The sequence below is a fragment of the Barbus barbus genome (genome assembly GCF_936440315.1).
Source record: "Barbus barbus genome assembly, chromosome: 7".
Classification (NCBI taxonomy): Eukaryota; Metazoa; Chordata; class Actinopteri; order Cypriniformes; family Cyprinidae; genus Barbus; species Barbus barbus.
The window spans coordinates 14,797,328-14,824,447 of record NC_136735.1 but is presented as its reverse complement, the minus strand read 5'-3'; the positions used below and the strand labels follow the sequence as shown (position 1 = coordinate 14,824,447).

Here is a 27,120-nt window from a genome sequence, read left to right as displayed (position 1 = left end):
ATACAGAAAATTCTAAAGGGTTCACAAACTTTCAAGCAGCACCGTATATTGAAAAACTTTGAAATGACTATTACAGTTTTTACATTTAATATCATGAAAGCACCCTACACCTAAAAAACAGGGATTTTTATGTTACAATGTAATTAAACACTGAATGCATTGATGCAAGCACCTAACGCTTAAAATTATGTTTTTATATTAGTCATCTTGCTGTTGAAGAGGTATCCTTCAGTCCTAGTGATTTTAAAGGTCACCTGATCAATTCAGCAAGTATACATGTTATTTGCTCAACAAACAGCTCTTTTAGTTGCCTTGATTGATATTAATGACAAAGAAAATGTAACAAAACCTTTTCACCCCATGGTTAAGTAAGGAATAATTCACCACTGAATTGTCAAATTAATGCACACCTGAGGGGATAATGCGCCCACAACACAAAGCAAAATGTGTGCATTAATTTTCTGAAGTGGTCCTGCATTCATTTTCAAAAAGTCATCAGTCTGAACTCAGTTGTTTTGTTTATAGCACTAATACCACATTTGCTGATGGATATTTCAGGACATGTGCAGAACTACTTCCTTGCGCCACTGATTAAGCATCCTGTGTCTGACTTACATTTTAACTGTCACATACATGACCACATATTTTTACTGTATTTCAATTCAGTTTCAAGTTTGTCGGTGAATCAGAGTAATAATCAGAATCAGAAGAGTTAATTTAGTATTATTTATATCCTATTATATTAATGATCTTTTTTATTTTATTTTATCAATTAGCTTTTATTTTTAGATTTTCAGCTTTCATTTTAATTTACATTTTAGTTTAAATTTTGGGTAATTTAGTTATTTTGTGTTTTTGTGATTTTATTAATTGTTTTTTATATATTTCCATTTAGTTTCATTTATTTTTATTTCAGTTTTAGTTTTAGAAATTTCACTTCAACTTCAATGAATTTAATTTCAGTTAGTTTCCAAGGCAACATTTCTAATTTTCAACATTTCAAGTTTTTCATCTAATATTTATTTTATTTCAGCTTTATTTCAGTTAATGAATACAATTTTTAAAGAGTTTTAGTTTTAGCTAACAAAAATAACACTGTCAAGAATTCCATCATAATGATTATACAATTATAATACAAACATGTAAGGTTTTATGATTTAATGACATACTTTTTCTCAAAGGGTCATGTTGAAACTATCTTCGATTGCAAATTCAAGCCAGATGATCCAAACCTTCTAGCTACAGCTTCATTTGATGGGACGATAAAAGTCTGGGATATAAACACATTAACTGCTGTGTACACGTCTCCGGGCAATGAGGGGGTGGTTTATTCTCTATCATGGGCCCCTGGTAAGAATGGCGCACAATATTACAGACCATGTTATCACTGACGTTTCAGACAGGTTTTGTTTTTGTGGTTATTCATGCAACACTTTTCTTCATTTCTGTTTTTCACTGTAACCTGAAGGAGATTTGAACTGCATAGCAGGAGCCACATCAAGGAATGGCGCCTTTATTTGGGATGTGAAAAAGGGAAAAATGATCATAAGATTTAATGAGGCAAGCACTGAACATTTGTACTGATTTTGATTTATCCAAAATTCTCACAGGTACTAATTATTCAGAATGGATAACTCTAAATTATGAGATGTTATGAGATTTTATATAAATTACATTTTATTTAAATTTCTGTTGTTTTAATTTTGATTACACAATCTTAAAAGTTAGCATGAGTCTTTATTTTGACTGCAATTGTGTTGCAGCACGGGAAGAATGGTATTTTTTGTGTTGCTTGGAGCCATAAAGATTCCAAAAGAATAGCCACATGCAGTGGAGATGGATTTTGGTGAGTCTGTTTACATTTTGAAGAACATTTTCACAAGTTTCCACTTAGTCCGTAAATGCTATGAAGTCATATTATCCTCACTGACATGACATTCTGACTTTTTATTTGATTTCAGCATAATTCGAACCCTTGATGGCAAAGTGTTGCACAAATATAAACATCCAGCAGCAGTGTTTGGCTGTGACTGGAGTCAAAATAACAAGTATGTGTATTAACCAGATAAATAAACAGATGTCAGAACTTTTTACCAAAATTATTTTCTCTTGTTATCACAATTATAATAAACTGTCTCTCTCTCTCACACCCACACAGAGATATGATTGCCACTGGCTGTGAAGACAAGAATGTCCGAGTCTATTACTTGGCCACCAGTTCAGACCAGCCATTAAAAGTCTTCACAGGCCACACGGCCAAAGTATTCCATGTGCGTTGGTCACCTCTCAGAGAGGGCATACTGTGCAGCGGCTCAGATGATGGGTAATCATTCAACTGAATCTTCATTTGCACTCCTTATATAGACTACACTACACACAGTGTCAGTACTTATATAGAAAATAATTATTTTATTTAGCAAGGACAAATCAAATTGATCAAAAGTGACAGTAAGCACTTTACAAAAACAATCTTTTTTAAAATAAATTCTACTTTGTTTTTTTTATTGTCCACAAAAATATTAAGCACAACCATTTTCAACTTTTTGAGCAGCAAATCAGCCTATTACAATGATTTCTGAAGGATCATGTGACAACTGGAGTAATAGCTGCTGAGCTAAATTACATTGAAATGTATTAAAAAATAGAAAATTATTTTTAATGGTAATATTTTACAATCTTACTGTTTATATTTTTGATCTAATAAATGCAGCATTGCTGAAGATTAGAGACTTCTTTCAAAAATGATAGTGTACATGGTTTCAATAGCATTAAAAATTATAATTCTCAAATTTTATTTGTATTTAATTTCATAGACATTTGTCAAAATTAAAAAAAAACTTGTTCTAAAAAAGAATAGTATTATTAGATAATATAATAATAATAAAAAAAGAATAACTTAATGAATCATTTATCACATTTGATTGTTAAATGAAACAGTTGTGATTTACAGTTTTTGCTGAAATTAGAAGAAAAAAAAAGAAAATATTTTCTTTTTCCTTATGCACCTGATGTGTAAATTGTAATGCTAATAAATCCTGGTATTTCACAATTTAATTTAGGGGTGGAATAAATTGCACTCCTATAATTAGCCTATGAAACCTGAAATGAGCTGACATGCAAATCATCCTATTTATATCATCCAGCTGTTAGAAACTTGAAATAAATTAATCATGGCTGACTGTGAATAGGGCATTTCTACAATGGCACTGGTAACTGAGAATTTGTATGTGAATTTACATTCACATCACTGTCATTGTTCAAAACAACATAAACCAAAAACTACTGAGAGCACCTTAAACTTCCTAAACGATGCATTTCTGTGTGCATGTCGACTAGGACTGTTCGTATCTGGGATTACACCCAAGATGCCTGCATTAACGTGCTGAGTGGCCATACCGCTCCAGTGCGGGGTCTCATGTGGAATACAGAGGTGCCATACCTTTTGACCTCAGGGAGCTGGGACTACACCATCCGTGTCTGGGACACCAGAGATGGCACCTGTCTAGACACTGTATATGACCATGGAGCTGATGTCTATGGTAGGGTATTAAATATGCGGCAGACAAAATTATGATTTTATGCATTGTGGGTGAATTTGGCACATAGACTATTTACTATGTGTTCAAAAACAGGGTATAACTTCTTTGGTTTCTATGCAATTTGACAAAAATCAGCACTATGAAAAATACAAAAAATTCATGTAAAAACAGAAAATATCTATTGTAGCTTTTTAGTGTTGAAGTGTTGATTTTGGAAAATTGGGGGGTCAATTAGGGGTTATTGGGGTTAACCCCTTTATACAGCCTTTCTGAATCTATTTTTCTATGTGTCAAAACTTTACATGCACATTCCAGACCCTAATTGAGGTCTGGAATTTCAAAAAGAAATCAATAGTTTAGCCACGATTTCCAGCAGTTTGAAAATCAAGTGTGGGTTAAAATTGACCCACACACAACATTGTGATAGCTAGACACAGTTGACCGATTTAAGTTCTTTTAATGGAGGCAGGAAAAGCAGACCATTGAATAATTAAGAGACCTAAATATGTAACAGGAACACTTATTTTTGTCCAAGGACTGTCTTTTAGTAGAAATAAGCATACAGTATAAGAACACTCATACATAATTTTCTGTCATTCCAAGGTAATAATACATTATTTATACAGCCTAGTCAACCGTATGAAATCCCCCAGGTCTGACATGTCACCCCAGCCGTCCGTTCACCATGGCTTCCTGCTCCAGAGACTCTACGGTCAGGCTTTGGTCACTCACTCCTCTAATTGCTCCCTTAGTGGTCAACATCCTTACTGACCACAGCTGGGATGACATCATTGGCAACACAGGTTAAAAACATTCACATATTATATACTGTCTGTATGCATTGGTTATGTAAAGACATTAAAACATAGTTATTTCTTGAGTGTAGATCGTGCTATGGTCCCTGGAGCTCCTCCTCTCTTGTGCGGAAAGATTTCCAAAGATATCAAACAGGAGCTGGATAAACTCTCTAGTGACGTGCAGATGAAGAAGCTCCGATGGTTCTCTGAGTGTTTCTCAGTGAGTGAATCTTAACACAGAACTCTCATGGGCCTTTTTTAGGAGTCTAAATAGTAGGTTATTTGTTCTGTCTTTTTAGCCACCAGGTGGGAGTCATAACCTCTGGGATCTGGTTGCTGTAATCAATGGACAGGATGATAGTCTTCTTCCACAGAACTATGGACAAGGCATCATGCACATGAAACATCTGGTCCGCTTCAAAACTGTGAGTGTATAGATAGTGATGTAACGTTCTATTAGTGTCACAACTGAAATGTAAAATGAAGTCCTGCAAGCTTCTGGTGAATATTATGTTGTCAATACTTCTATTTAGTTTTTGTCAATTTCACTGTATGTGTCTTTCCTGTAGTCTGAAGCACAAGAGCTGACTATAGTAAAGATGTCAAAGTTTGGGGGTGGTATTGGAGCACCTAGTAAAGAGGAAAGGCTCAAGAATGCAGCAGAAATCCATATCAGACTGGGTCAAATCCAGAGATACTGTGAGCTTATGGTGGAACTGGGAGAGGTAAAGATTTAAAAGCCATTTAATGTTGGGGTTTTTTTGTTTGTTTTTTTATTCATTACATCAATATGCTGCTTAAGTAATCTATTTAATAACATATCAATATTTGTTGATGGGTCGGGATTTAATTATGGATTCATTATGTTTAATATGTTATTTCAGTGTTTTTTTTTATGATTAATCAGTAACATGGTAAATTGACAACTTCTTTCAAGGCTAATCTTTCAAGGCTGTCTCCATCACAGCTGCATTATTTGATCAAAAAATACAATAAAAACAGTAATATTGTGAATTATTTTAAAATGTATTTTATTCCTGTGATGGCAAAGCTTGTCGGTTGCAGCGAGAATGAGAAGAGCAGGATCTACAGGTGCATCTCAAAAAATTTTGAATATCATGAAAAAGTTTATTTTCTTTCGTAAGTCATTTCAAAAATTGAAACTTTCATATATTCTAGATTCATTACTTATAAAGTAAAACATTTCAAAAGTTTTTTTGTTTTAATTGTGATGATTAGAGCACAGCTCATGAAGGTCAAAAATCTAGTATCTCAAAATATTACAATATTTACATTTTGTGTTTCATTAAATGACCATATATTCCGGGTATCTTTTGTTCTTTGAAACCACAGTAATGGGGAAGACTGCTGACTTGGCAATGGTCCAGAAGACAATCATTGACACCCTCCACAAAGAGGGTAAGTCACAGAGGTTTCATTACCGAAAGGGCTGGCTGTTCACAGAGTGCTGTATCAAAGCATATTAAATGCAAAGTTGACTGGAAGGAAGAAATTGAGTAGGAAAAGGTGCACAAGCAACAGGGATGACCGCAAGCTTGAGAATACTGTCAAGCAAAGCTGATTCAAACACTTGGGAGAGCTTCACAAGGAGTGGACTGAAGCTGGAGTCAGTGCATCAAGAGTCACCACGCTCAAATGTCTTCAGGAAAAGGGCAACCAAGCCACTTCTGAAACAGAAACAATGTCAGAAGCATCGTACCTGGGCTACAGAGAAAAAGAACTGGACTGTTGCTCAGTGGTCCAAAGTCCTCTTTTCAGATAAAAGTCAATTTTGCATTTCATTTGGAAATCAAGGTCTGGAGTCAGGAGGAAGAATGGAGAGGCTCCAAGCTGCTTGAAGTCCAGTGTGAAGTCTCTGAAGTCAGTGATGATTTGGGGGGCTGTGACGTCTGCTGGTGTTGGTCCATCATGTTTTATCAAGTCCAAAGTCAATGCAGCCGTCTACCAGGAGATTTTGGAGCAATTTATGCTTCCATCTGCTGACAAGCTTTATGGAGGTGCTGATTTCCTTTTCCAGGAGGAATTTAGCACCTGCCCACAGTGCCAAAACTACTTCCAAGTGGTTTGCTGACCATGATATTACTGTGCTTGATTGGCCAGCTAACATGCCTGACCTGAACCCCATATGGAATCTATGGGATATTTTCAAGAGAAAGATGAGAAACAGTTGATCCAACAATACAGACGAGCTGAAGGCTCAATAGTGCCTCAGCAGAGCCACAGGCTGATCGCTTCCATGCCATTCTTCACACATGCTGGAGTTTGTGCTAAAGGAGCACCAACCAAGTATTGAGTGCAGAAATGAACTGGAAATTTTCTGTTTTGCAAATATTTTTTTTCTTTATTTATCTTAGGAAATATTCTAATATTTTAAGATACTGGATTTTTTACTTTCATGAGCTGTAAGATCTAATCATCAAAATTAAAACATAAACTTATGAAATGTTTTACTTTACATGTAATGAATCTAGAATATATGAAAGTTTCACTTTTTGAAATGAGTTACGAAAGAAAATGGACTTTTTCACAATATTCAAATTTTTTGAGATGCACCTGTTTGTGCAGCAGTTATTTTATTAAAAGCAAACTCAAAGCAAAACATTCAGAATACTCAGGCATCGGTAGACACAAACAGAGCAACCGGTATACACAGATAAGATCAGACCATGAACAGAACAAACATACATGTACACAATAGCAAACTAATCAATGAAACAAGACACATGTACATGAAATCAATCACACAGTGAATTACCAAGGTAATAAAATCAAACACAGGAAACAGAAACAAGGAACATGCCAAACCCAACTCAATATATAGACAAACACAGATCAAAGTGACAAATCTGAATTTTCAACAGTAAATACTCCAGTCTTCAATTTCATATGAAACTGCAGAAATCGTTCCAATATGATTATTTGCTGTTTAAAAAAACATTTCTTATTATCAGTATTAAAAACAATTGTGCTGCTTAATATTTTTGTGTAAATTGTGTTACTTTTTTCTCAGAATTGATAAATAGAAAAACATGAAAAATTAAAAATTAAAAATGACTTTACTGTCAATTATGCAATTTAGTGCAAATAAAAATCTTACTGGCCCCATTTTCTCATATGAGAATGGATGTTCCAACACTTTTTTTTGTTGTTGATAATTTTGGATATGTATGATGTTTTACGTGTTTAGTGGGAGAAGGCTCTTTCCGTTGCCCCTGGTGTCTCCATGAAATACTGGAAAAAGCTCATGCAAAGGTATCTCATATACTCCTTTGTATTTTTACATCTGTTGTTGTGAGTGAATTACCATTCATTAACTCTTTAATGCAGGAGGGCAGATCAGCTTATGCAAGAAGGTAATGATGATGTCATCCCGTATTGCATCGCCACTGGTGAGGTGAAAAAGTTGGTGAATTTCTTCACCTCTAGAGGTCAGCTGAAAGAAGCTGTGCTGGTGGCTCAGGTACTGTTATCTTTTTGTTATCACTGTTATCTTTTTACCCATTTCACAGTTGCTGTAAGACTGTGCACCTCTGTGTTGAGTGTCATGACAAATGAGTTTATGCTGTAAATGAGAACATGCTTTGTTTCATCAGGGTGCTTGTGAAGGCAATATCCATGGTCCTCAGATCACATCAATAAACCATGCTGCAAATTCAGACAATGACAACATAGAAAAATACTGTGGGTAAGTTATACTTGCATTTAAGCCACGATCAAGTATTTCACCTCTTATTTTCTTACCCGCTCTCTCCTTGTCTGTCCAGGATGTTGCACAGAGTGTGTAAAGAGCTGGCAGAGTGGTATTTCCAAGATGGCCATGCTGTGTTGGCAGCTTGCTGTCATCTAGCTGTAGACAACGCAGAAGTAAGCTCATAATACTGAAAGATAGTATTGACCGCCTGTAGCAATATTTAAAATCAGACAACTTCTAATAATATCATGTCAGTGTTAAGACAACTAAACATCTAAAGAATATTATAAAGCCTACTGAGACAATTTAAGATTATTTTAAAGACACTTACACTACATTTCAAAGGTTAGTGTCAGTAATGATGTAAAATAAATGTTCTCTGTTTTAATGTTCCTGCAATGAAAATGCTGAATTTTCAACAGCCATTAGGCCAGTCTCAAATTGTTGTTTTGCTGCTCAAGAAACATTCTCATGAGTCATGAGTCCGGGCCCTGCAGTTCTTCCTTTCTCCACCAGAGGTCACCATCTCCCGTCCTCCATTCCCCTAACTCCACACACCTGTCGCATATCACGCACACCTGTCACAAATTACACTCCCAGCTGTTCCCCATTGTCATGGATTATTTATACACCACACTCCCGCTGCTCTGTCTGGGTGAATTAGTTGTCATTTATTGTATTAGTCGTAGTTACTGTTGAACTCTGGGGATACATACACTGTGTTGCCATTGATGTATGTTGTTTCTGAATCTGTTTTGTTTTGCCTTGTTGGCCTTTTTGTTTCGTATTAAAGAGATTCTTACCTGCATTTGGACCCAGACCTCGTCTTTCCACAGTGCTCTCAGTGTTCCGTGACAGAATTCACCCAGCAAACATGGGTCCAGCAGGGAGGTTGCTCAACATCCGCCAGGGAGACCGGAGCATTGAGGAGTATGCCAGGGACTTCGTTGGAGTGGCTCGTCGGTCGGCTATTGAGAAGACCTGCCTCATGATCTTTTTCTATGGAGGCCTGACCGAGCCCTTCAAATCCCTGATGCCATACTGGACCCCCGAGGAGTCGCTGGAGGACTACATAAACCTGGCTCTGCATTTGAGTGACTCGGCCTTCAGGTTGGAGTTAGCTGTGGAGCCCGTTCACAGTTCTCCCGATGCGGCGATCCAAGGGGCGTCAGAAGCCTCGTCGGCCGCACCCAGTACCTCGCGCCCATTCCCAGAGCATCCTGGGCTGATACACAGCGTGCAGGAACCCCCGCTGATGTCGCTGCGAGCGGCGTGGTTTGCTTGCGGTCCTCCCGAGGCAGCAGTTCCTGCTCACGCTCCTCCCGAGCTGGCGGTGCCCACTCACAAGGCTCCCGAAGCGGCGGAGCCCGCTGATGTTCCCTCCGAGATGGTAGAGCTTGCTTTAGGCCTTCCCGAAGCGGCGGTGCCCACTCACGAACCTCCCGAGCCAGAGGAGCTCACTTCAAGCCTTCCCGAAGCGGCGGAGCCCGCTGATGTTCCCTCCGAGGCAGCGGAGCTCACTTCAGGCCTTCCCGAAGCGGCGGAGCCCGCTGATGTTCCCTCCGAGGCAGGGGAGCTCACTTCAGGCCTTTTCAAAGTGGTGGAGTCCGCTGATGTTGTCTCCGAGGCAGGGGAGCTCACTTCAGGCCTTTTCAAAGCGGTAGAGTCCGCTGATGTTGTCTTCGAGGCAGTGGAGCTCGATTCAGGCCTTCCCGAAGTGGCGGAGCCCGCTGATGTTGTCTCCGAGGAAGCAGAGCTCACTTCAGGCCTTTTCAAAGCGGCGGAGTCCGCTGATGTTGTCTCCGAGGTTGCGGAGCTTGCTTCAGGGCTTCCCGAAGCGGCGGAGTCCGCTGATGTTGCCTCCGAGGCTGCGGAGCTTGCTACAGGCCTTCCCGAAGAGGCGGAGCCCGCTAATGTTCCCTCCGAGGCGGCGGAGCTCGCTTTAGGCCTTCCCGAAGCGGCGGAGCTCGCTGATGTTCCCTCCGAGGCGGCGGAGCTCGCTTCAGGTTTTCCCGAAGCAGCATTACCCGCTCCAAGGTGGCAGCTCCACACACTGTGGTGGCTGCTGGTTCTGCCCTGGGTCTCCATCCCGCCGGCGCTGCCTCAGGCCCCAGGTCCCCCTCCAGCACACGGACTTGGCCCCCCCCATCCCACCGTTTCCGCCCCCGGAATAGGTGCTTGGGAACGTCTGGAAGCCGTTCCTTAGAGGAGGGGTTCCTGTCATGAGTCCGGGCCCTGCAGTTCTTCCTTTCTCCACCAGAGGTCACCATCTCCCGTCCTCCCGGACTCCATTCCCCTAACTCCACACACCTGTCGCATATCACACACACCTGTCACAAATTACACTCCCAGCTGTTCCCCATTGTCATGGACTATTTATACACTACACTCCCGCTGCTCTGTCTGGGTGAATTGGTTGTAATTTATTGTATTAGTCGTAGTTACTGTTGAACTCGGGATACATGCACTGTGTTGCCGTTGATGTATCCCGTTTCTGAATCTGTTTTGTTTTGCCTTGTTGGCCTTTTTGTTTCGTATTAAAGAGATTCTTACCTGCATTTGGACCCAGACCTCGTCTTTCCACGGTGCTCTCAGTGTTCCGTGACACATTCCTTATTATTATCAATGTTGCAAGCAGTTGTGTTGCTGTTCAGAAGAACTGCATTTATTTGAAGTAGAATTTCATATTATGAAAGTAAAATTTGTTATTACCTTTGATCACTTTAAAGCCTACTGGCTAAATAAAATAAAATACAAATATTACTGACCCCAAACTTTTGAACAGTAAATTTTAAGTTGATGACAGGTTTTTAAATTTGCGCTTAAACTGACAAATATTTCGGTTTCTGTTATGAAACAGGAACTTTTGTCTGACTGGCTGACAGTAAATGTTAGGTATATGAGTGTTTAGGTAAGGATAAAATTGTGTTTTTATCTCCTTGTGTCAGCTGGCTATGGCATCTCTGATCAGAGGCAATGAGCTGGAGCTGGCAGTGTGTGTGGGCACAGTACTGGGAGAATCAGCCAGTAAAGCCACCCACTACGTCCTGGAGCTCTTGGCCAGGAAATATATGACCACTGCCACCTGGTAAGAATAAAACTGATCTTTTCTTAAAGTCAAGTCTGAAAAAGAGCACCAGGTTTTTGTCACATTAATTCATATTTCCTCTGAAATAGTTTGCACCCTTTCCTTTAAATGCAACCCATCTCTTATCATCAGTCATGTACAGACGTGTTAACATGATTCTGCTAATCATCTTTACTGCACACCTGTTACATTTGTCATTTCCATCTCTCTCTAGCTTTCCATCTGTGACATACAGGTATTTTCTCTGCCCCCTTGTGTCGCTCAATTTAAATTTTGTTACATGTACATTAGGTTCAAATGCTTAAATGCTTATTCATAATAGATTATCCTTCTTAATACTATAAATCCTAATTGTCTGAGTCACAATGCCCCCTCAAGTTTTCTTTCAACTTGAAACTACACATTTTTAATTTAGCTAATTGTTGACATACTTTATACCTAGGTAGCACTTTAAAAGGAATAGTTCTCCCTCCTGTCATCATTTACTTACAAGCATGTTGTTCCTAACCTCTCTGACTTTTTTCTTTTATGGAACGCAAAAAGCTGACAGTATTTTGTTTACATTTTTGAATTTAAAATAAAAGTGTAAGAGGACAGGGACTGTTGAGCTTCAGAAGAGATGCAGAATGAAGTATACAATGTATTTAATCATTATTAGTGAATAATACCTTAAACTTAGCATACACTGCCTATTTATTTGGTGGAAAGTTTTAAAAGTTTTAGTTGGTGGAATTTTTTATTTATTATGTCTCTTATGCTGGCCAAGGTTGTATTTATTTGATTAAAACATTAAGTAAAATCAAGTAAAAATCATTAAAAACAAAACATTATTACAATCTTAACTTAAAAATAATAAAAAATAATGTATTTTATTTTATTGTATTTATTTATTTATTTGTGTATTTATTTATTTATTGTCATGGCAAAGCTGAATTATCAGAAGTCTACATTGTCATATGATCCTTCCAAAATCATTCATCCAGCATTTCTTATCGAGTAACATTTTTGTAATGTAAAAGTCTGTACTGTCAATTCTGATTGGTGCATTTACATCCTTGCCAAACCTTTCAGTGTATTTATATATTCTAATGTACGTGTTAATTTTTATGATGCTTCTCGAAAGCCCTCATTTAGATTTTAATGTTCAGTTTGTTTATAATATAATATATTGAAATATTCAAAAAACAACTTTTTGTGTTCCACAAAATGAATGGCTTTTTCCCTGTGCTTAACTCATGTTGCATTGGGTCTTCTACTCCCCAGGGATCTTGGAGCCAGATTACTCCAGATGATCCCTGATAACGAGATCTTGTTAACCAAACTGTGTGCCTTCTACCCTGGCAACTCTGCCGAAATCAATGACCTGCACGAAAAGGTAGCTACTTCATTCATACTCCCCTATGTTCCCCATTAACCCAGTAAAAATAATTCATGCATTGATTGTGAAAAACCAAACAAGAATGCATCGTGTTTATTGTTTGAAGTGAAATGCTATTTTCTGCGAAGGCAGACATTTAACTACAATAATTTATAATAATTCCTTAAAAAAATTTCAGTGTGGTCTACCGATTTTAGAGGAATGTAAAGAACTTGCTGAAAGTGCACATGCCGAGGGAGAAATCTTCCAAGTTGTAAAATATTACCTCCTGAGCCCAGAACCAGAAAAAGCTCTTCCCATTGGGATCACATATGTCAAAGGTGAGTGTCTTAGAGACAAAGAAAATGTATCTGTATCTAACTTACTCAACTTCATATTTAATCACAGTGCTATTTCCAGAACATGTTCATTTTACAGATTATGCATACTGTGTGTAGCATACTGGATACTTAAACTCTATTTGAAAGGTTGACTGAATAATCGAATGTAGAAAAATTAGACATTACTTAAAAAAAACATTGAAATAAAGGCAATTTAGTATGAGCAACTTAAAATATTAAACAGCAAGAAATTAATGTTACAATTTTAGCTATATGTTTATGTTTTGTTGCAAAGGTGTTATTATGATTCAAGTCACCATTAGAGTAATTAGTGTTATCTTCAGTGAAGATTCCTCTGTTTGATGTGTGAGTATATACAACTTGTTTTGGTCTACAGTATATAAGTGACTCTGTATAACTGAATTACACAAACTGAAACACAAGTTAGACAAACTAAGAAAGTTCTCATAACTATTAAGTAATGTTAATCAGCTTAACTTAATCCTAGACCCATAAGTAAACATTATTAGTTTTGAATTTCTAGAACACATTATATTAGGTTTTCTGAAAGCACAGACCAACTTTAAGTTGATGCAACATTTTTTCCATAAGTTGAATATACTTAAAAAGTCCTGAAGCTTGTTGCCTCAAGGATGCATGGTTGCCTTTTTTACAGTGTAGACCTTCTACCTAAAACAATAAACAATTCATGATGACAACACAAGATTGTGTTATCCGAAGACACAAGTGTTGCCTTGATGAAAAGGTCTTAATACAGCCAGCCAACAATAGATTACTGTCTCTCTCCCCTCAATAGAGCAGCTGAGCTCTCCTGACTGGACGGTGGACTCTGTGTACCACATCCTAGACCTGCTGAGCTACATCAGAACAGACCGTCTTATTCTTCCAAAGTGTAGTGAGTAAGTCAGTGACCTTCCCTTAAAAACAGCTGTAGATGATGTCAATTATATTAGCTTTCATTCTATGGTCATTTCACTATCTCTCTCCCTCTCTGTCTTTGGCTAGAGAACGCAATGAGTTGCTTATTCTCTGTGGGTATATTGGTGCACTATTAGCCATTGGGAGACAGTATTCAAGTATAGTGCCAGCACTGTATGAATACACAAGGTATGTTAACTGTTGTATTGCATTTATATTAAGTTACTCAATTAATGGTGTAAATATGATGTAAATATCACAATTAATGTCTTTCTCTCTATTTTTCTCCCTCAGTCAGCTGCTGAAGAGGAGAGAGGTGGCTGTGCCATTGCAGATAGAGCAGCTGTCTGTAGAGTTGGAGGCCTGGAGAGCCTGCACATATTCCCTCAAGTCTGTACCACAATATATTACTCTAATTCATAATTCACAATGACTTCAAAGTCAGTATTTCAAAGCATTGTACGCTATTCCAAACACTATGCAAAGTTATGCTGCAGTAACAGATACCTTATTTTAGACCATTTCCATGTGAAGATCATGGAAAATGCACTCCCAGAATCTACTGCAGTTAGGGCACTGCCCTTAACACTTATGCCTTGTTGAAAATCTTTTACCTAATTTGGTGTTCTCTGTCAAAAATGGCCTGCTGATTAAATTGCATGTAAATCTCTCATTATGCTATTGTTTGATGAAATACTGTATTGAGTCTTTTCGTTTCTCTACACATACACAGAGTGGCAGATGATGCATTGTACAATCCACCATCTGAGGCCCAGAAAAGGGAGTACAGCCAGCTGTTGAGTCGGATGAATGAAGAAACTATCAAGGGCCTAGAGGGTCCTGACTATGTCACTGGCTCCAACTTGCCCAGCCACTCTGATGTCCAGATTTCCTGCTTCACTGGCCTCAGAATACAGGTGGGTTTCTTGTGAATAGTCTTGTATCAGCAGTTTACAATATCACTGAACTTAAATATGCCTTTTTTTCCCTGGCAGGGTCCAGCATTCTTCCTGGAAGATGGCAAATCAGCCATTTCACTAAATGATGCCCTGATGTGGGCGAAAGTAAACCCTTTCTCTCCATTGGGGACAGGTATACGCCTCAACCCCTTCTGAGCACAAATGCAACAAATGTGAGCAGTATTCTTGCTGGTCTGGCTCTGGGAAGGCCAGAAAACTCATTTTCTCTCAGAAAGCTTGATGTTTGTCATAAAAAAAAAAAAAGTCAAATTGTGTTCAAATCAACATTATTTGAGGTTTTGCCATTCCATGCTGTGCTTACTTCATTCAGGATTGCAGCTTATATGCAAAGAATCAGCAAAAGCAAGAGTGCTGCTGTAGTGAACATATGGTACACAAGGCCAACAGCACAAATGCGATATTTCTTTTATACAACAGTTCAGTAAACAAGAAATCAATATAAAGTAATGCAAGTTTTTTTGTTTCAAAAGAAGGCAAATGCATTTTGAGACTGATGCACTAACATAGGCAAGCAGAAGGATATGAACAGTAAATATTTTCTCTTCATGCACAAGAACAGGTTAATTTGATTCAGGCCAATCAAATTAGAGCACCACAACTAACTGTTGTATAAAGAGAGGTTTATGCTGGATACAGTAATGAATGTTACAAATGAAGCAGGATATTTAATGCCTTTCTTCCTCATCTTAAAACATAAGCGGGTTGAGGGAATCGGGTTTAGGGGTCAGGTTCAGGTCTTAGGGTTGAGGTCTGTAGCCAAAAGATTGTAATTCTAGATGGTACTGTCACTGATATTATGGAGTATGAGCATTTTCATCAAGCAGCCTGAATGTTTAGAAGATCTAGACATCTTTTAATTCAAGACTTACAGGGTATTCATCTGTACATGTTTGTTTGCGCATTTGATTTCAAAAGAAAGACATGTTAGTTTTGCTGCTTTGACATTGAAATTGTTTGTGATGTCTGTTGTCTGTTTTATATGAACTGAATATATTTACTGACAAGTGAATATACACCTTGTTTTAGTAGAACCAAATACTAGAAATGAAACCTCATATTGTAACAATCACTATTTAATGTTACTTCATTTCATTCAGGAACTATTATGAATGGGTATACAGAGCAGGTCTGTGGCCGGATGTGTAATATTTATATTCATAAGGTATGGCAACACTATTTACAAAGAGTTAGTAGGACATTAAGTCTTGCTGTTAAATTCTAAATATGTCTAGATGAACTTAGGCAATAAGTTTGAGAAACTGCACATATAGAGTGAGGAAGCAAGATATTTCTGCTTATACGTACAGTAGCTATATGTTTCAAGTGCATTTATGAAGTTAGGAAATAAAACAAAAAGTGTCATTTGTATTGGTAAAATCATCAGTTGCAATGACTGTCATACATAGCTGAGTATATAAAATGGTTTGGAGGAATTATTTTATGAAATTTTGGATTTATGTTAAAAAATACAGATACAGAGACTATTTTCATCAAATTGCACTGTGAAATGTATTTATTTGTATATAGTTCTAGAATTTAGAATGTCTGAAGTCTAAGCTCTAATGGGTGTACATAGCATATTCATATGATAATTGTTAATACACAAAGAGGACAGTTACATGTCATATATCGATCCTGAAGTGGAATCAGGCATTGGATTAAGCCAGGACCGGTCCAAATTCTGCATGCTTCAAGTGTCTCATCTGTTTATTTTGACTGATCGTAAACGTGCAAGGTGAGATAGAAGAACAGGCAAGACTGTCAATGATAATTACCTTCTTTTTTGTGACTATGATTTGATAATTACTATTAAAAAGATGAAGTGTACAAGAAATCTCATGATTTTATTTTTGCTTATGAGTAGTGCACTACACTGAACATGACTGAAATAATTAGTTCATTGATTAGGATTGAAATAATAATACATTTACAGTACCAACTGCAAAGACAAAGAGAAGGGAGACCAATTAGATCATTCAATTTTACATATCATTCTTTATTTGTATGCAAGTTACTGTGTATCATGCTTTGTTTTGGCAACAAAATGTTTAGCCAAAGTACAGTATTAGATTGAATCTTTCCAGTGGTTTTCGGGTTTTATTTTCAAAACAGTTCAGGATGCAATTAACTTGGGAAGATGTGAAAATAATGACAGCATTAGATTTTGTGAAAGCTGTAGAGTTGTGCTTTTGGGATTTTTTTTTTTTTTTACATTACTTTGATAAAAAATATAAAATTCACTATACTGACATGCACTCCAATAATTTCATACCGATGTGATAAATATGCATCATATTAGGCATGCAGCTTTTACTGATATATAAGAATGTGCAGGTTAAAAATGACTAATTTACATTACTCTTGTGAAGATACTATTTACAAAAATATAACTGATGTTCACTGGTTGCACAAAAATATTTCAGTTAATAAAACATTTTAACTTAGAAAAGAACAATGAATGGCTAGCGTGATTTTGTTGGGTTTTTGTGCATTGTTAGTCAAACAAGACTGGGTGACCTTTTTGTGAATTAATGCACTTAATATAAGAAAATAAAAGCGGGAGGGGCTTTATGGTTGGAGGTAGAGAATCTATCTGTACTGGAGGAAGCTCTTCAGCAGAGTAGGCAGTTTGAGGTGAGGAATCAGATGCAGTCTGGATCGGCCCATGTAGTTTCGGATACTCAGTCTACACAGCTGACAGAGAGACCGCGGTGTAGCTATCAAGGAAGAGAAAAAGAAAATCTTTTTAACAACTTAGTAAGTATACAGACAAAGTGATTCTTGTTCAAATCAAATGATAAAATGTTTTCATTATGTTCCCATCCATTTAACTTTATCACAATAATTTATGTAATTGTGTCTTAAACATTACAGTTTTAACTAAACATTTAACGAATTTAATTATAGTAGTTTTTACCAATTTCAACAGTAATATAACGTATGGAAGGTACAACTTTGGAAAGACTGATTTAGCATGTGAATGGGTGATTTCTGCACCAGACAATTTTTTTATTTAATTCATTATTTGACAGGGAAAAGAGAGTCAGAAATCTGCTGTCCCTGGGCAGGAAAATACTAAAATTATATGACAAAAAACATCAGTATAATACCATTTACAGTAAAATCCCTCCAAAATTTAACAGATAAAAAATATGATTTCTCACATAGAAATTACAATCCAAATTTCTACAAAATATCCCCTATAAATAATACAAAGCATCATCCTACAAACAATTATAAAAAATTTTACAACTCAAAGTTTCATTCAAAATACAGAAATACTCAATGGTCACACATCTGACTCATTTTTAACCACGATTTCAAATGTAGCTTAAATTGTGCTAAAGTAGAACACTGTCTTATAGTAATTGGTGAATTATTCCAGTTATTAACAGCCCTTACAGAGAAAGCTGAACGACCAAAATCAGTAGCTCTAAAATTCACTGCAGAATCACCTCTAGACGAAGCTCTAGTTTGTCTTATATTTTCAGTACAAGAAAAAAATTATTCCTTCAAGGGTGAAGGTGCAAGATTGTTAACAATTTTGTACATTAGACAACAATTATAAAACACAGTAAAATTGTCAAAAGTAAAAAAATTGTACTTATCAATAATCAAACAATGATGATACCTGCAAGGTTTCCTATCGAATACGTTTAGAGCACGTATATAAAAAGTATATAAAGGTCTAAGAGTAGATTTTCCTGCTTGCGACCATGAAGTAATACAATCTTTTGGCCTAAAATAATTCATCAATTCATCAAAGATGAAGTTGGCTCTGGCTCATTTCCTGAACCCATTCCCTCTTGCTTTCCTGTCAAAATGAACTGAGCAATATTACCCTCATAAAGAAGAAGCACAGACTCTGCTGCGCTGCTGGGTGGTGCTGTTTCCACCGGCCTTTGTAGCTCCAGGTTACGAGCGTTGATATTAACCCCAAAGTCAAGAAGCATTCTGATGATTTCTGGACAGTCCTTCTGTGCTGCAGCGTGCAGTGGGGTGTCCAGGAAACGGCCCTTCTGCACATTTGCTCCTAAGAAAAATAAATTAATTTATGACAGGGTAAAATAAAAACTAAGGAACTGAGGTGAGATGACCTGACCACACATCAAAATACACTTAATATAAAAATACCATTGTTTGATGAGAACGGGTTGAACTGAAAGTCTTTTTTTTTTTTTTTGCTTGGTTTGAACAGTTAAAGTTTGCACAGAGCCACATCAAACTCACCTCCATCCAGAAGTTTCTGTGTACACTGCTGCTGCTGGGAGATACAGGCAATGTAGAGAGGTGTTCCTAGATGAGGGATGTCATAATCTACATCTGCTCCCCATGAGATGAGAGACTCTATACATGCTGCTTGGCCTGAGACAACAAACACATGAATGTTTTGTAACACATGAACACATTTTTGTAACCTCTGCTGTAAATGTGTAGTGATTTTGCTTTCGCCAACCAGGAAGGCGAAATAGTGTAGTGATGGGTACTCACATCACCAATGACGTTATGATTTTTGGATCACGTGTCACTTAAGGTGGTTATGAGTACATCGGATAAGAAAGATTGGTGGGATATCTAACTTGTAGAACCTCTTTCTGTATTATCAACACAAGGAAGACACAATTGTAATAAAATAAATTTTATTAACAAAAGATAGACAAGACTTATCAACAACTACTAAATTAATACCATAAATGAAAAAGGAATAAAGTGAATAATATGCATAAAATGCAAGTGATTAAGTTGGATGTTGCAATATCAGAGTTACGATATCTTATGAAAAGATAAACTGAGACTACATTGTTGAAAAAACAGCATATGCTGGTTAGATATGTTTTGAAGCATGACAGCTGGTTTGAGATGGTTTAAGCTGGTCCTTAGTTGGTCATGAGCTGGTTTAAGCTGGTTATGTGCTGGTCCTAAGCAACTAGCTCCTGCTAGGACCAGCTCAGGACTAGCTTAAACCAGCTCAAACCAACTGGCATGCTTCAAATCATACCTTACCAGCCTTTTTGTCAACAGGGTAATAAGGTGAAGAATACTATTATGTATCAAAGAAATATAACATCTAATGTAAATTAGAAAATCATATACTGATAATATGAAATAATGCCACGGTGTCTGGAAGAGGTTTGGATAAGTGATATGTACATTCTCTCGGTCAAGTGAGCAGTCCGGTGGCAGTGACTTCTTCCACTGGTTGTGCTGGTAACAATGCAGTGGGGAAAGAAGCAGGAATCCATTTCAACAGCCTTGAACATGAATGAAGTGCTGAAAGATGCTGATTTCCTGGAGCACCAAAAAGTCCTAAAATATGGAACACAGATGTGGCCCTGGAGTAGGTGCAGAAGGTCATTTGCTTGGAATACACAGACGAAAGTATCTTGAAGTGAAGGTTTGCTCGCTGGAGCTTCACCTTGTTGCAAATGTCTGTATGTCTTCTGCCTCTCTGGGCTAGAGAGTCAGATCTTGGTCAATCCACTGTCTCTCTTTGATGGAGACCCAGGATGTGCTGCATCTGTTGATGTCTTGCTGGGCAAAGACTCTGAACGTAGAGTTCTCTGCCTTCCCTGTAGTGGGCTGCAGGCACAGAACTTGTAGAGTCCTTGTTAATAGCTGTTATTGCCACTTCCCTAATGGGCCATAGACTCAGAACAAGTGTATCTGTTTCTATCTCTGAAGATTCAGAACGAGTATCTGCTATTGTCTCTCTAGATGGGGGACTCAGAACGGGTGTGTCTGTTAGTGTCTCACTGGACGTACCAGACACTCAGAGTAAGGTGTGTCTTTTGGAAGGGTACCTTTATCCCTTTCAGATGAGGAGGAGATTGCAATTTGTTGCTTCTCCATTTCCATACTGTGATTGCCCTTCTTTCCTCCTGTGGAACTTATTTGCATAGTCCAAACACAAAGTTAGAAAAATGAAAAATGTCACTAAAGTTTTACCTGTGCATTTCTCACTTTCCAAACCACAACCAGAATGCTTTCGGCAAGGTTACAAACACAAGTCCAAACCTAATTGAAAAAGATTGAACTGTCATGCATGCATTCATTCGTCCATTAACATCTGAGTTTGTGTTAGATGTTGCACTACACATAGCGGTCACTGAGAATACTTATTTCTCTGAATAAGTATACGATGAGTGTGTTGCAGTTTGCAGTGTAAGGTTTGAAAACATAGTTATGAATGGATTTGGATGGATCTTTGTGATCTCTCTCTTTGTTTCACCCACTGCTTCGCTTCTGGAGGTCCTAAGGAATTTTTATGGCAGTCACAGGCCAAAACCTTAGGAATCAGTCTCTAGGTGGGTGAAGGTCAGAAACTGCATTTTGACCTGTAAGAAGTCCTGTCATTCCCGGGCTTGGTACCAGAAGTCTTCTTCTTGCCCTCTAAGAGGTGTCTGGCTGTTGTCCTAGCATCTTTATCTGATGGCGATGGACAGTTTGCTTATGTTAGTCCACCAATATTCAATAAAAATGTAGCAAACCTTTATCCACAATAAACTGGCCATAAACTGGGCCCTGGAATGTGCTGTTCACTACAAATGCATTCAAATCAATGGATTTTTTTGTGGTTAGATAAGAGCGGTGACCTGGCAAGCAGAATTACTTACCTTTGCTGGAGGCCTCATGAATGGGTGAAGGCTGGCACACTTCTGCCTGTGGTTTTGCTCCATGCTCCAAAAGCACCTCTGTGCAGGTGACACTTCCTGCTGAGCAGGCGTTAAACAGTGGGGTCACACCATCAATGGTCGTGGCATTCACCTGCCATGTACAAGAGCATTTTAACAGCATAATCCACGCAAACAGATTAAGCTGTGCATAGTCTTCTATTATACAAAGAACAAGCCTTTCCTGAAACAATTAAGGAAAACCGGGGTTAGTTGTCACAAATGTCAGTTATCAGAAAGGGCTATATTTCAGTAACTATGAGGTTTTGAGATAAAATTCCAATTACATAATTTATTTAGTTCTGTAGTTTAGTTGGTTCCAAATTTCTAGTTAAAAACTATTAAAGTTTAATTATTTTGTGAATTTTATCTTCCAGTTTAAAATTCCATTGTCATTAAATTTTTGCTATAGCTGTAAACACGAAAAAAATAAAACCACACTTTTTTTTTTTTCAAATTTTTAAGCAAGGATATATATATATATATATATACATATGAGATTAAGCAAATTAAGCAATAGACTGAACTGTGTACTCATGACAAAAGTGTTGTTTCAGACATTTCAAGTCAGGGTAAGCTGTGGTTTTTATTTTATTTTATTTTTTATTATTTTAATCTTTTAAATGTATACAATTTATTAAATTCAATGTAAAATATTATTTATAATATTTTGCATGTTATTATAATATAAAATTAATTATTAAAAATAAAATATTTGATGGGTAAAACTATGGTACTTTTATATACTGTACCTTTTTTTCAATAATTAGTCATTTTTTATTTAATGTTTCTGAAAATCCTTTAATATGTTTAATAACTGTAACTCACATTGGCACCGGCTTCTATGAGAGCCCTGGCACATGCTACGTGATCTCCCAGACAAGCTTCATGCAGTGGCGTCACATGATCAATGGTGATGATATTTGCACTGTAACCCTGGTTATATGGAGAAAAATAGAGAAAAACAATGTATTTTCTTTTAAAAATGCTAACATATTAATTTGACCTCTTTTCAACAATTTCTGCTCCATCTCTGTATGTGCATATGTTTGTGAACCTGTGAGAGAAGAGTCTTAAGTGCCAGAAGTCGACCCTGACACGCAGCTTCATGGAGTGGAGAACGATCCGCCCATGAACCTGTGAACACACATCAAATTGTTCTTAATAATAAACAGATGTACTGACATCCAACTGTTTCCCATGACTAATAAATGCCCTTTCATCTCAGAAAAATAAACTACAAAATAACCTCCAAATAGTTACATTAACATAATTTACAGCAACCATTATGTGCTGTATTTAAAAGCCAACCAAAAGCACTACCATGTAATTCAAGAGCTTTAAATACACCTACTCAGCCACAGCCAGACTTCATATAATTTCTAGTACATTGTAAAGAGAGTGGTGTAAGCACTGGTGATTTTGACACTGCCCATTGACAGCTGTTGAGCAGAGAGCCTGTGAGTGGAATTGCTGAAAATGGAAAAGCATTATCAACTAACATGAGAGTAGATCAGCTCTCTAAATACAATAAAGGTCAACTGATTTCAACTGTTGAGCCATTTGAACAGATTTCCCTGTGTTGCTTCGATACAAAATGTAAATGAAATGATTTCACTACACAAAAAAATAAATAAATAAAAATAATTCAAAGCAATGCGTTAAAAATGATCATGTTAAACAAATTTGATAAATATTTTAGTTAACAAGTTACTGTCAATATCCCTAAAAACAATTATACTTTACAAAAGCAGTTTTCTTAAATATATATATATATATATATATATATATATTTTACTTTTCTCAAATTTTCCATAGATCCCCTAACACCTCCCTGTAACCTCCTGGGGGTCCCCAATCTGCATTTTGAAGATTACTCAATTAGGCCTAAACAACTGCATCAACCTACTGACCACATAAGCAACAACACAGCTACCAACAACACTGTCTTCAGACATTTAATATTTAGTCAGAATCAGAATCGTATGTGTAACAAAATAGTTGTGAGGGTGTTACATATGCCTTAATTCACAGTACTAGCAGCTCATACCATAGGTATCTATTCACAGTGGACTGAGGAGATCTATAATTAGCAAGAGCTCAGTCTAGCCACAACAACATACGACAACTGCCTTCTGCTACTCCCATTCCTTGCACAGAACGAGGCCTAAGAGCAATAGGTTCTGTTACGTACCCAGGTCTCCGTCGCCCCACGGCACATCTAGCCATTGATATGAATAAGCCATAGCCTGTAAATGAAAAGACGGCTGTCATCTTGAGGCACAAAAAAAAGCAGCCGTCTTCTCTTTTTAGCTTAGCTGAGCGAAGGAGATGAGTTACTGCCACTGAGATTCCACACTGACATGTGGAACTTTAAGTCACAGCTGTGCTTCAGTCAATTACAATGATACTAGATTACTAAGATGCTAGTATAATTTAATGATGCAATTTGTGTTATATTGTGTTTTTTCAATAGTGACAATTTAGGTCAGAGAAACCAGCACTGCTCAGTATGAATGCTGGCTGTTTAACAGCAAATAGTCTTTATTGAGTCTCTGTGAAAGCTTTCATGAATATTTCAGATCCTGTTCTGTTCATGTCCTACAGCTGGGCTCCATGGAGACTAGGACCACTTGTAACTTCCTTGCTCAGCCTAAGCAGGGAAGTAGCAAGTCAGAAAGACAGTACTATTCAACTATTCTATGGCACATTGCAATGATGTAAGGGAATCCCTCCCCCTACGCATTATAGGGTAAAAGACCAAGTGTAAAGCATAATGCAGAAGCAGTCCAAACACATAATACACCTATGCTGTGTTTACATGAAGTCTTATGGCCTTGCTAAGAGGGTTCAAAAATAGCCAACTAGAAATATATAAATCTAGCTGACTGTGTGCAGCAATAAAAACAATAAAATCAGATTTTTTTTTTTTTTTTTACCTTAAGACACTATCAGACTATCTCAAAACAGATTTTTACCTTAAACTAATAACTACTAGGCCATGTACACAACATGGTAAACATATTACATAGTGCATGCTACTATTTTTATGTTCCTATAGCTACTTACTGCTACTGTTGCATAGTCTGCAAATAACTAGCCAGTTTTGTATTTGGGTTGTGGGGAATATAGGAAACACTAACCAGGCTTTGGAACCAAATGTTCTTTTTTTTCATCCACCACTGCAAACTATAAATGACCAATAACGCTACAACAATTTTAGGCGCAGATCAGCGTTACATGACTATCGGCAGTACTGTTTCATTCATTTATCGTTCTGCTCTATTGAGAATGATGCTTGCAGGTATCTTCTGACTGACACTGTGGAAATCATGTAGTTAATATTCATGCTTATTACATTCTTTATTATTTTCTCATTCAATTTTCTTATTTTTTAATCATGAAAACGGGTTTCAGGCTAAATATAAAACAAAAATTTATGACATTAACAATAATTAATATGGATAAGAATGTCATATTAATCATATTATTTTTTATATTATTTATCTATATTACTTAAAATATTATTTGTCATTTTAGGTAAAAGGTCCGCCCTGATACAAATGCATTACTGCAAGGTGACAGCAGGGCGCAATATAAAGGCACATTTATTTACACGTGTCGATAACTCACCTTGACTAATCAAAATACCCCAGCGCGATTTCTTTTTCTCAGAAAAATCGTCGACGTCTTCTCGCTTTCTTTTCTTGGGAGTATTTTCTGAGTGCTCGGGTTCTCTGCAGGGAACTTCAGGCATGTTTGCATCAGGCTCTTGTCCTCCTCTTTACACGGGATAGAGCGACTGTGACTAGCGACCCTTTTTGATTGGCTGCTCCGGCTTGTTGTTCCAAATGAGCCGTGTTGGCTAACTTATGAATATTAATAAGGTCACGTTGACGTTGCTTGCTACGTTTTTAAGGAGCTTCTGGTCACGTAATTAATATTCATAAGCCGAGCCTTTGCCATAGTAGAAAGATAAACGCCCACCTACTACCATTACGCCTACTGGGCGCACTTCACACAACGTCCTTTATATTCATGAGATAAATATTCACCATATTACCAAATCCGTGTCAGTAAAACTATTTATAATCTGAGGTTAAGAAAAGTAGCAAGTAATAGACTCAATGGAATTTTCCCTTGTACACCCTTAACATTGATCAAAAATAGATGTAGCCTATTGTAGAATTTGTGACAGTTTTAAATTATTTTAACATTACGTTACACGTCCTTTTGTGTCATATAGTCAAATATTTCAGTTTGTCTGCTATTGTCAGGAGCCAAGCAGGTTGCGGATAATAACTGATAATACAAGCATTCATCTCAGTTAACTTGTCTAGCATTTGACATCAGGTTTGCATGTTATTAATGTAATGAACAATATAGGGGAAAAAGACTCTTACAGAGAGAGGATCATTTCCACAGACAAAATCACTAAATTTTTCTTTAGACTTCAGACAGTCAAATTATACTGATTAATTAATAAACATGACAGATGCATTGCCATATAGCCTAGTGCATTGCACCAAACATTTTAATTTCAAAACGTTTAAATGGCTATTGCTTTTTCAACATTGTATCCAGTCAACACAGTCAGAGAAAATAATTTTCCTTAGATAAGAACACGCTGACCCAATTTTCTCAGTGTTACAAACTGGGCCATGCTGCAGAAGCTTTCTCTTTCACACCCTATACAACAAGTTAAAGTTTTATGTACCTTACAAAAAGACATAAAGACCCTATAGTGTCTCAGAACATGCTCCAAAATGTATAGCCTCAATATGTCCCATTTTTGCATACTTACTGTGCCCTTGGCCAAAATCATAGAACTCAGCTGCGATCCGGGCCGCTTCCTTACGGTTTCCTTTAACCACATAGAAGTGGGTCAGTATGTTTAAACTGATCTTGACAAATAATTTGAAGCAAAAAAGGACAAAAATCGAGAGATAGACGTTGGTATACTGCGAGCCTAAAGGCCACTCCTCCAAAATCTCAGTCATTGCTGCTGCTCAGTGACAGTGAATGTTTTGAAATGGGATCCAGGGATGTGTTGTTGGGGATCATATGCCAGGCGGGCCCAGTTATACCCCAAGGCAGCTGGGCCCAGAGTAGAGATGAGATAAGACAGCTGTACTTTTAGCTAGTGGAAAATGGGCCACTTGACTGAGGCATAACAATAGGTGTTTTCATTTGTTGGGATGTTTGTCTCATAGTGACATTTCATTACGCTATTTCTATTGTAATATACTGTTGCTATAGAGAAATGTCTTCACATTCCAGTATTTTTGTTTATGTACCATTGCCTCCTCACAATCAGCCATGATTAATCCAATAATATATTTTCACAGGATAAAGCTGGTAGCATTGGTCATCTGAGCTTTATCATATTTTGAAGAGTATTTATCATATTTTGTTGAGTATTAATACAGTGATTTATGAAAAAAATAATTTTACAAACATTTAATTTTGCTATTATATTTTTTAAGAACTGGTAAGTGGTTCTGTAAAATGTTCATAGGAGATATTAATATTTCTAAACACAACTGTGCTAATAAACATTATAATAGGTGATTCAGCTTCTCATAAAAATCTTATTATGGACAAATGTAAACACTTTGATTTATCTTAAATTTTTATTATTTTGGGGAAATTCCACATACACAAATAGTCAGGGTCATTTCCTGTAGGAGACATTT

At 37.1% G+C, this 27,120-nt stretch overlaps 2 protein-coding genes across 4 annotated transcripts in view; one reads left to right on the top strand and one right to left on the bottom strand.

The window, feature by feature from the left end:
- LOC306872510 (WD repeat-containing protein 17-like) overlaps window positions 1-16,581 on the top strand; it is a 28,022-nt gene extending 11,441 nt beyond the window's left edge. Inside the window, exons 8-30 of the mRNA XM_079421104.1 lie at window positions 1,182-1,350; window positions 1,469-1,560; window positions 1,764-1,846; window positions 1,962-2,048; window positions 2,159-2,323; window positions 3,337-3,539; window positions 4,193-4,342; window positions 4,426-4,556; window positions 4,636-4,761; window positions 4,906-5,061; window positions 7,545-7,609; window positions 7,685-7,817; window positions 7,951-8,042; window positions 8,122-8,221; window positions 10,997-11,136; window positions 11,351-11,371; window positions 12,400-12,511; window positions 12,693-12,834; window positions 13,652-13,754; window positions 13,861-13,962; window positions 14,068-14,163; window positions 14,507-14,690; window positions 14,769-16,581. Of these exons, the coding sequence (XP_079277230.1) occupies window positions 1,182-1,350; window positions 1,469-1,560; window positions 1,764-1,846; window positions 1,962-2,048; window positions 2,159-2,323; window positions 3,337-3,539; window positions 4,193-4,342; window positions 4,426-4,556; window positions 4,636-4,761; window positions 4,906-5,061; window positions 7,545-7,609; window positions 7,685-7,817; window positions 7,951-8,042; window positions 8,122-8,221; window positions 10,997-11,136; window positions 11,351-11,371; window positions 12,400-12,511; window positions 12,693-12,834; window positions 13,652-13,754; window positions 13,861-13,962; window positions 14,068-14,163; window positions 14,507-14,690; window positions 14,769-14,888 (2,772 nt within the window). The 3' untranslated portion in view covers window positions 14,889-16,581. The remainder of the gene's footprint in view (window positions 1-1,181; window positions 1,351-1,468; window positions 1,561-1,763; window positions 1,847-1,961; window positions 2,049-2,158; window positions 2,324-3,336; window positions 3,540-4,192; window positions 4,343-4,425; window positions 4,557-4,635; window positions 4,762-4,905; window positions 5,062-7,544; window positions 7,610-7,684; window positions 7,818-7,950; window positions 8,043-8,121; window positions 8,222-10,996; window positions 11,137-11,350; window positions 11,372-12,399; window positions 12,512-12,692; window positions 12,835-13,651; window positions 13,755-13,860; window positions 13,963-14,067; window positions 14,164-14,506; window positions 14,691-14,768) is intronic.
- On the bottom strand, window positions 16,580-26,458 carry LOC306872511 (ankyrin repeat and SOCS box protein 5-like). Of its 3 annotated transcripts, XM_079421107.1 has the most exons (8): window positions 25,058-25,308; window positions 23,619-23,673; window positions 22,482-22,561; window positions 22,253-22,360; window positions 21,368-21,518; window positions 18,984-19,118; window positions 18,595-18,786; window positions 16,723-17,470 (listed from the first exon to the last, which is right to left on the bottom strand). In XM_079421107.1, exons 2-8 carry the CDS (start codon window positions 23,668-23,670, stop codon window positions 17,343-17,345), a joined length of 846 nt encoding a protein of 281 aa, XP_079277233.1. In that variant the 5' UTR covers window positions 23,671-23,673; window positions 25,058-25,308; the 3' UTR covers window positions 16,723-17,342. The 3 variants fall into 3 exon arrangements, with proteins under 3 accessions (XP_079277232.1, XP_079277233.1, XP_079277231.1); XM_079421106.1 differs by lacking the exon at window positions 23,619-23,673 and having other exon boundaries at window positions 16,580-17,470; window positions 25,058-25,284; XM_079421105.1 differs by lacking the exons at window positions 23,619-23,673; window positions 25,058-25,308 and adding an exon at window positions 26,229-26,458.
- Window positions 26,459-27,120: the final 662 nt, after the last annotated feature.

What these genes read in the sequence shown, in the direction of transcription:
- LOC306872511 (XM_079421105.1), bottom strand. Translation starts at nt 26,424, where the DNA reads ATGACTGAGATTTTGGAGGAGTGGCCTTTAGGCTCGCAGTATACCAAC. An exon ending in TTAAGACTCTTCTCTCACAG is followed by an intron (nt 22,361 to 22,481) that starts GTTCACAAACAT and finishes CCATATAACCAG; the next exon opens with GGTTACAGTGCAAATATCAT. An exon ending in TCATAGAAGCCGGTGCCAAT is followed by an intron (nt 21,519 to 22,252) that starts GTGAGTTACAGT and finishes TGTACATGGCAG; the next exon opens with GTGAATGCCACGACCATTGA.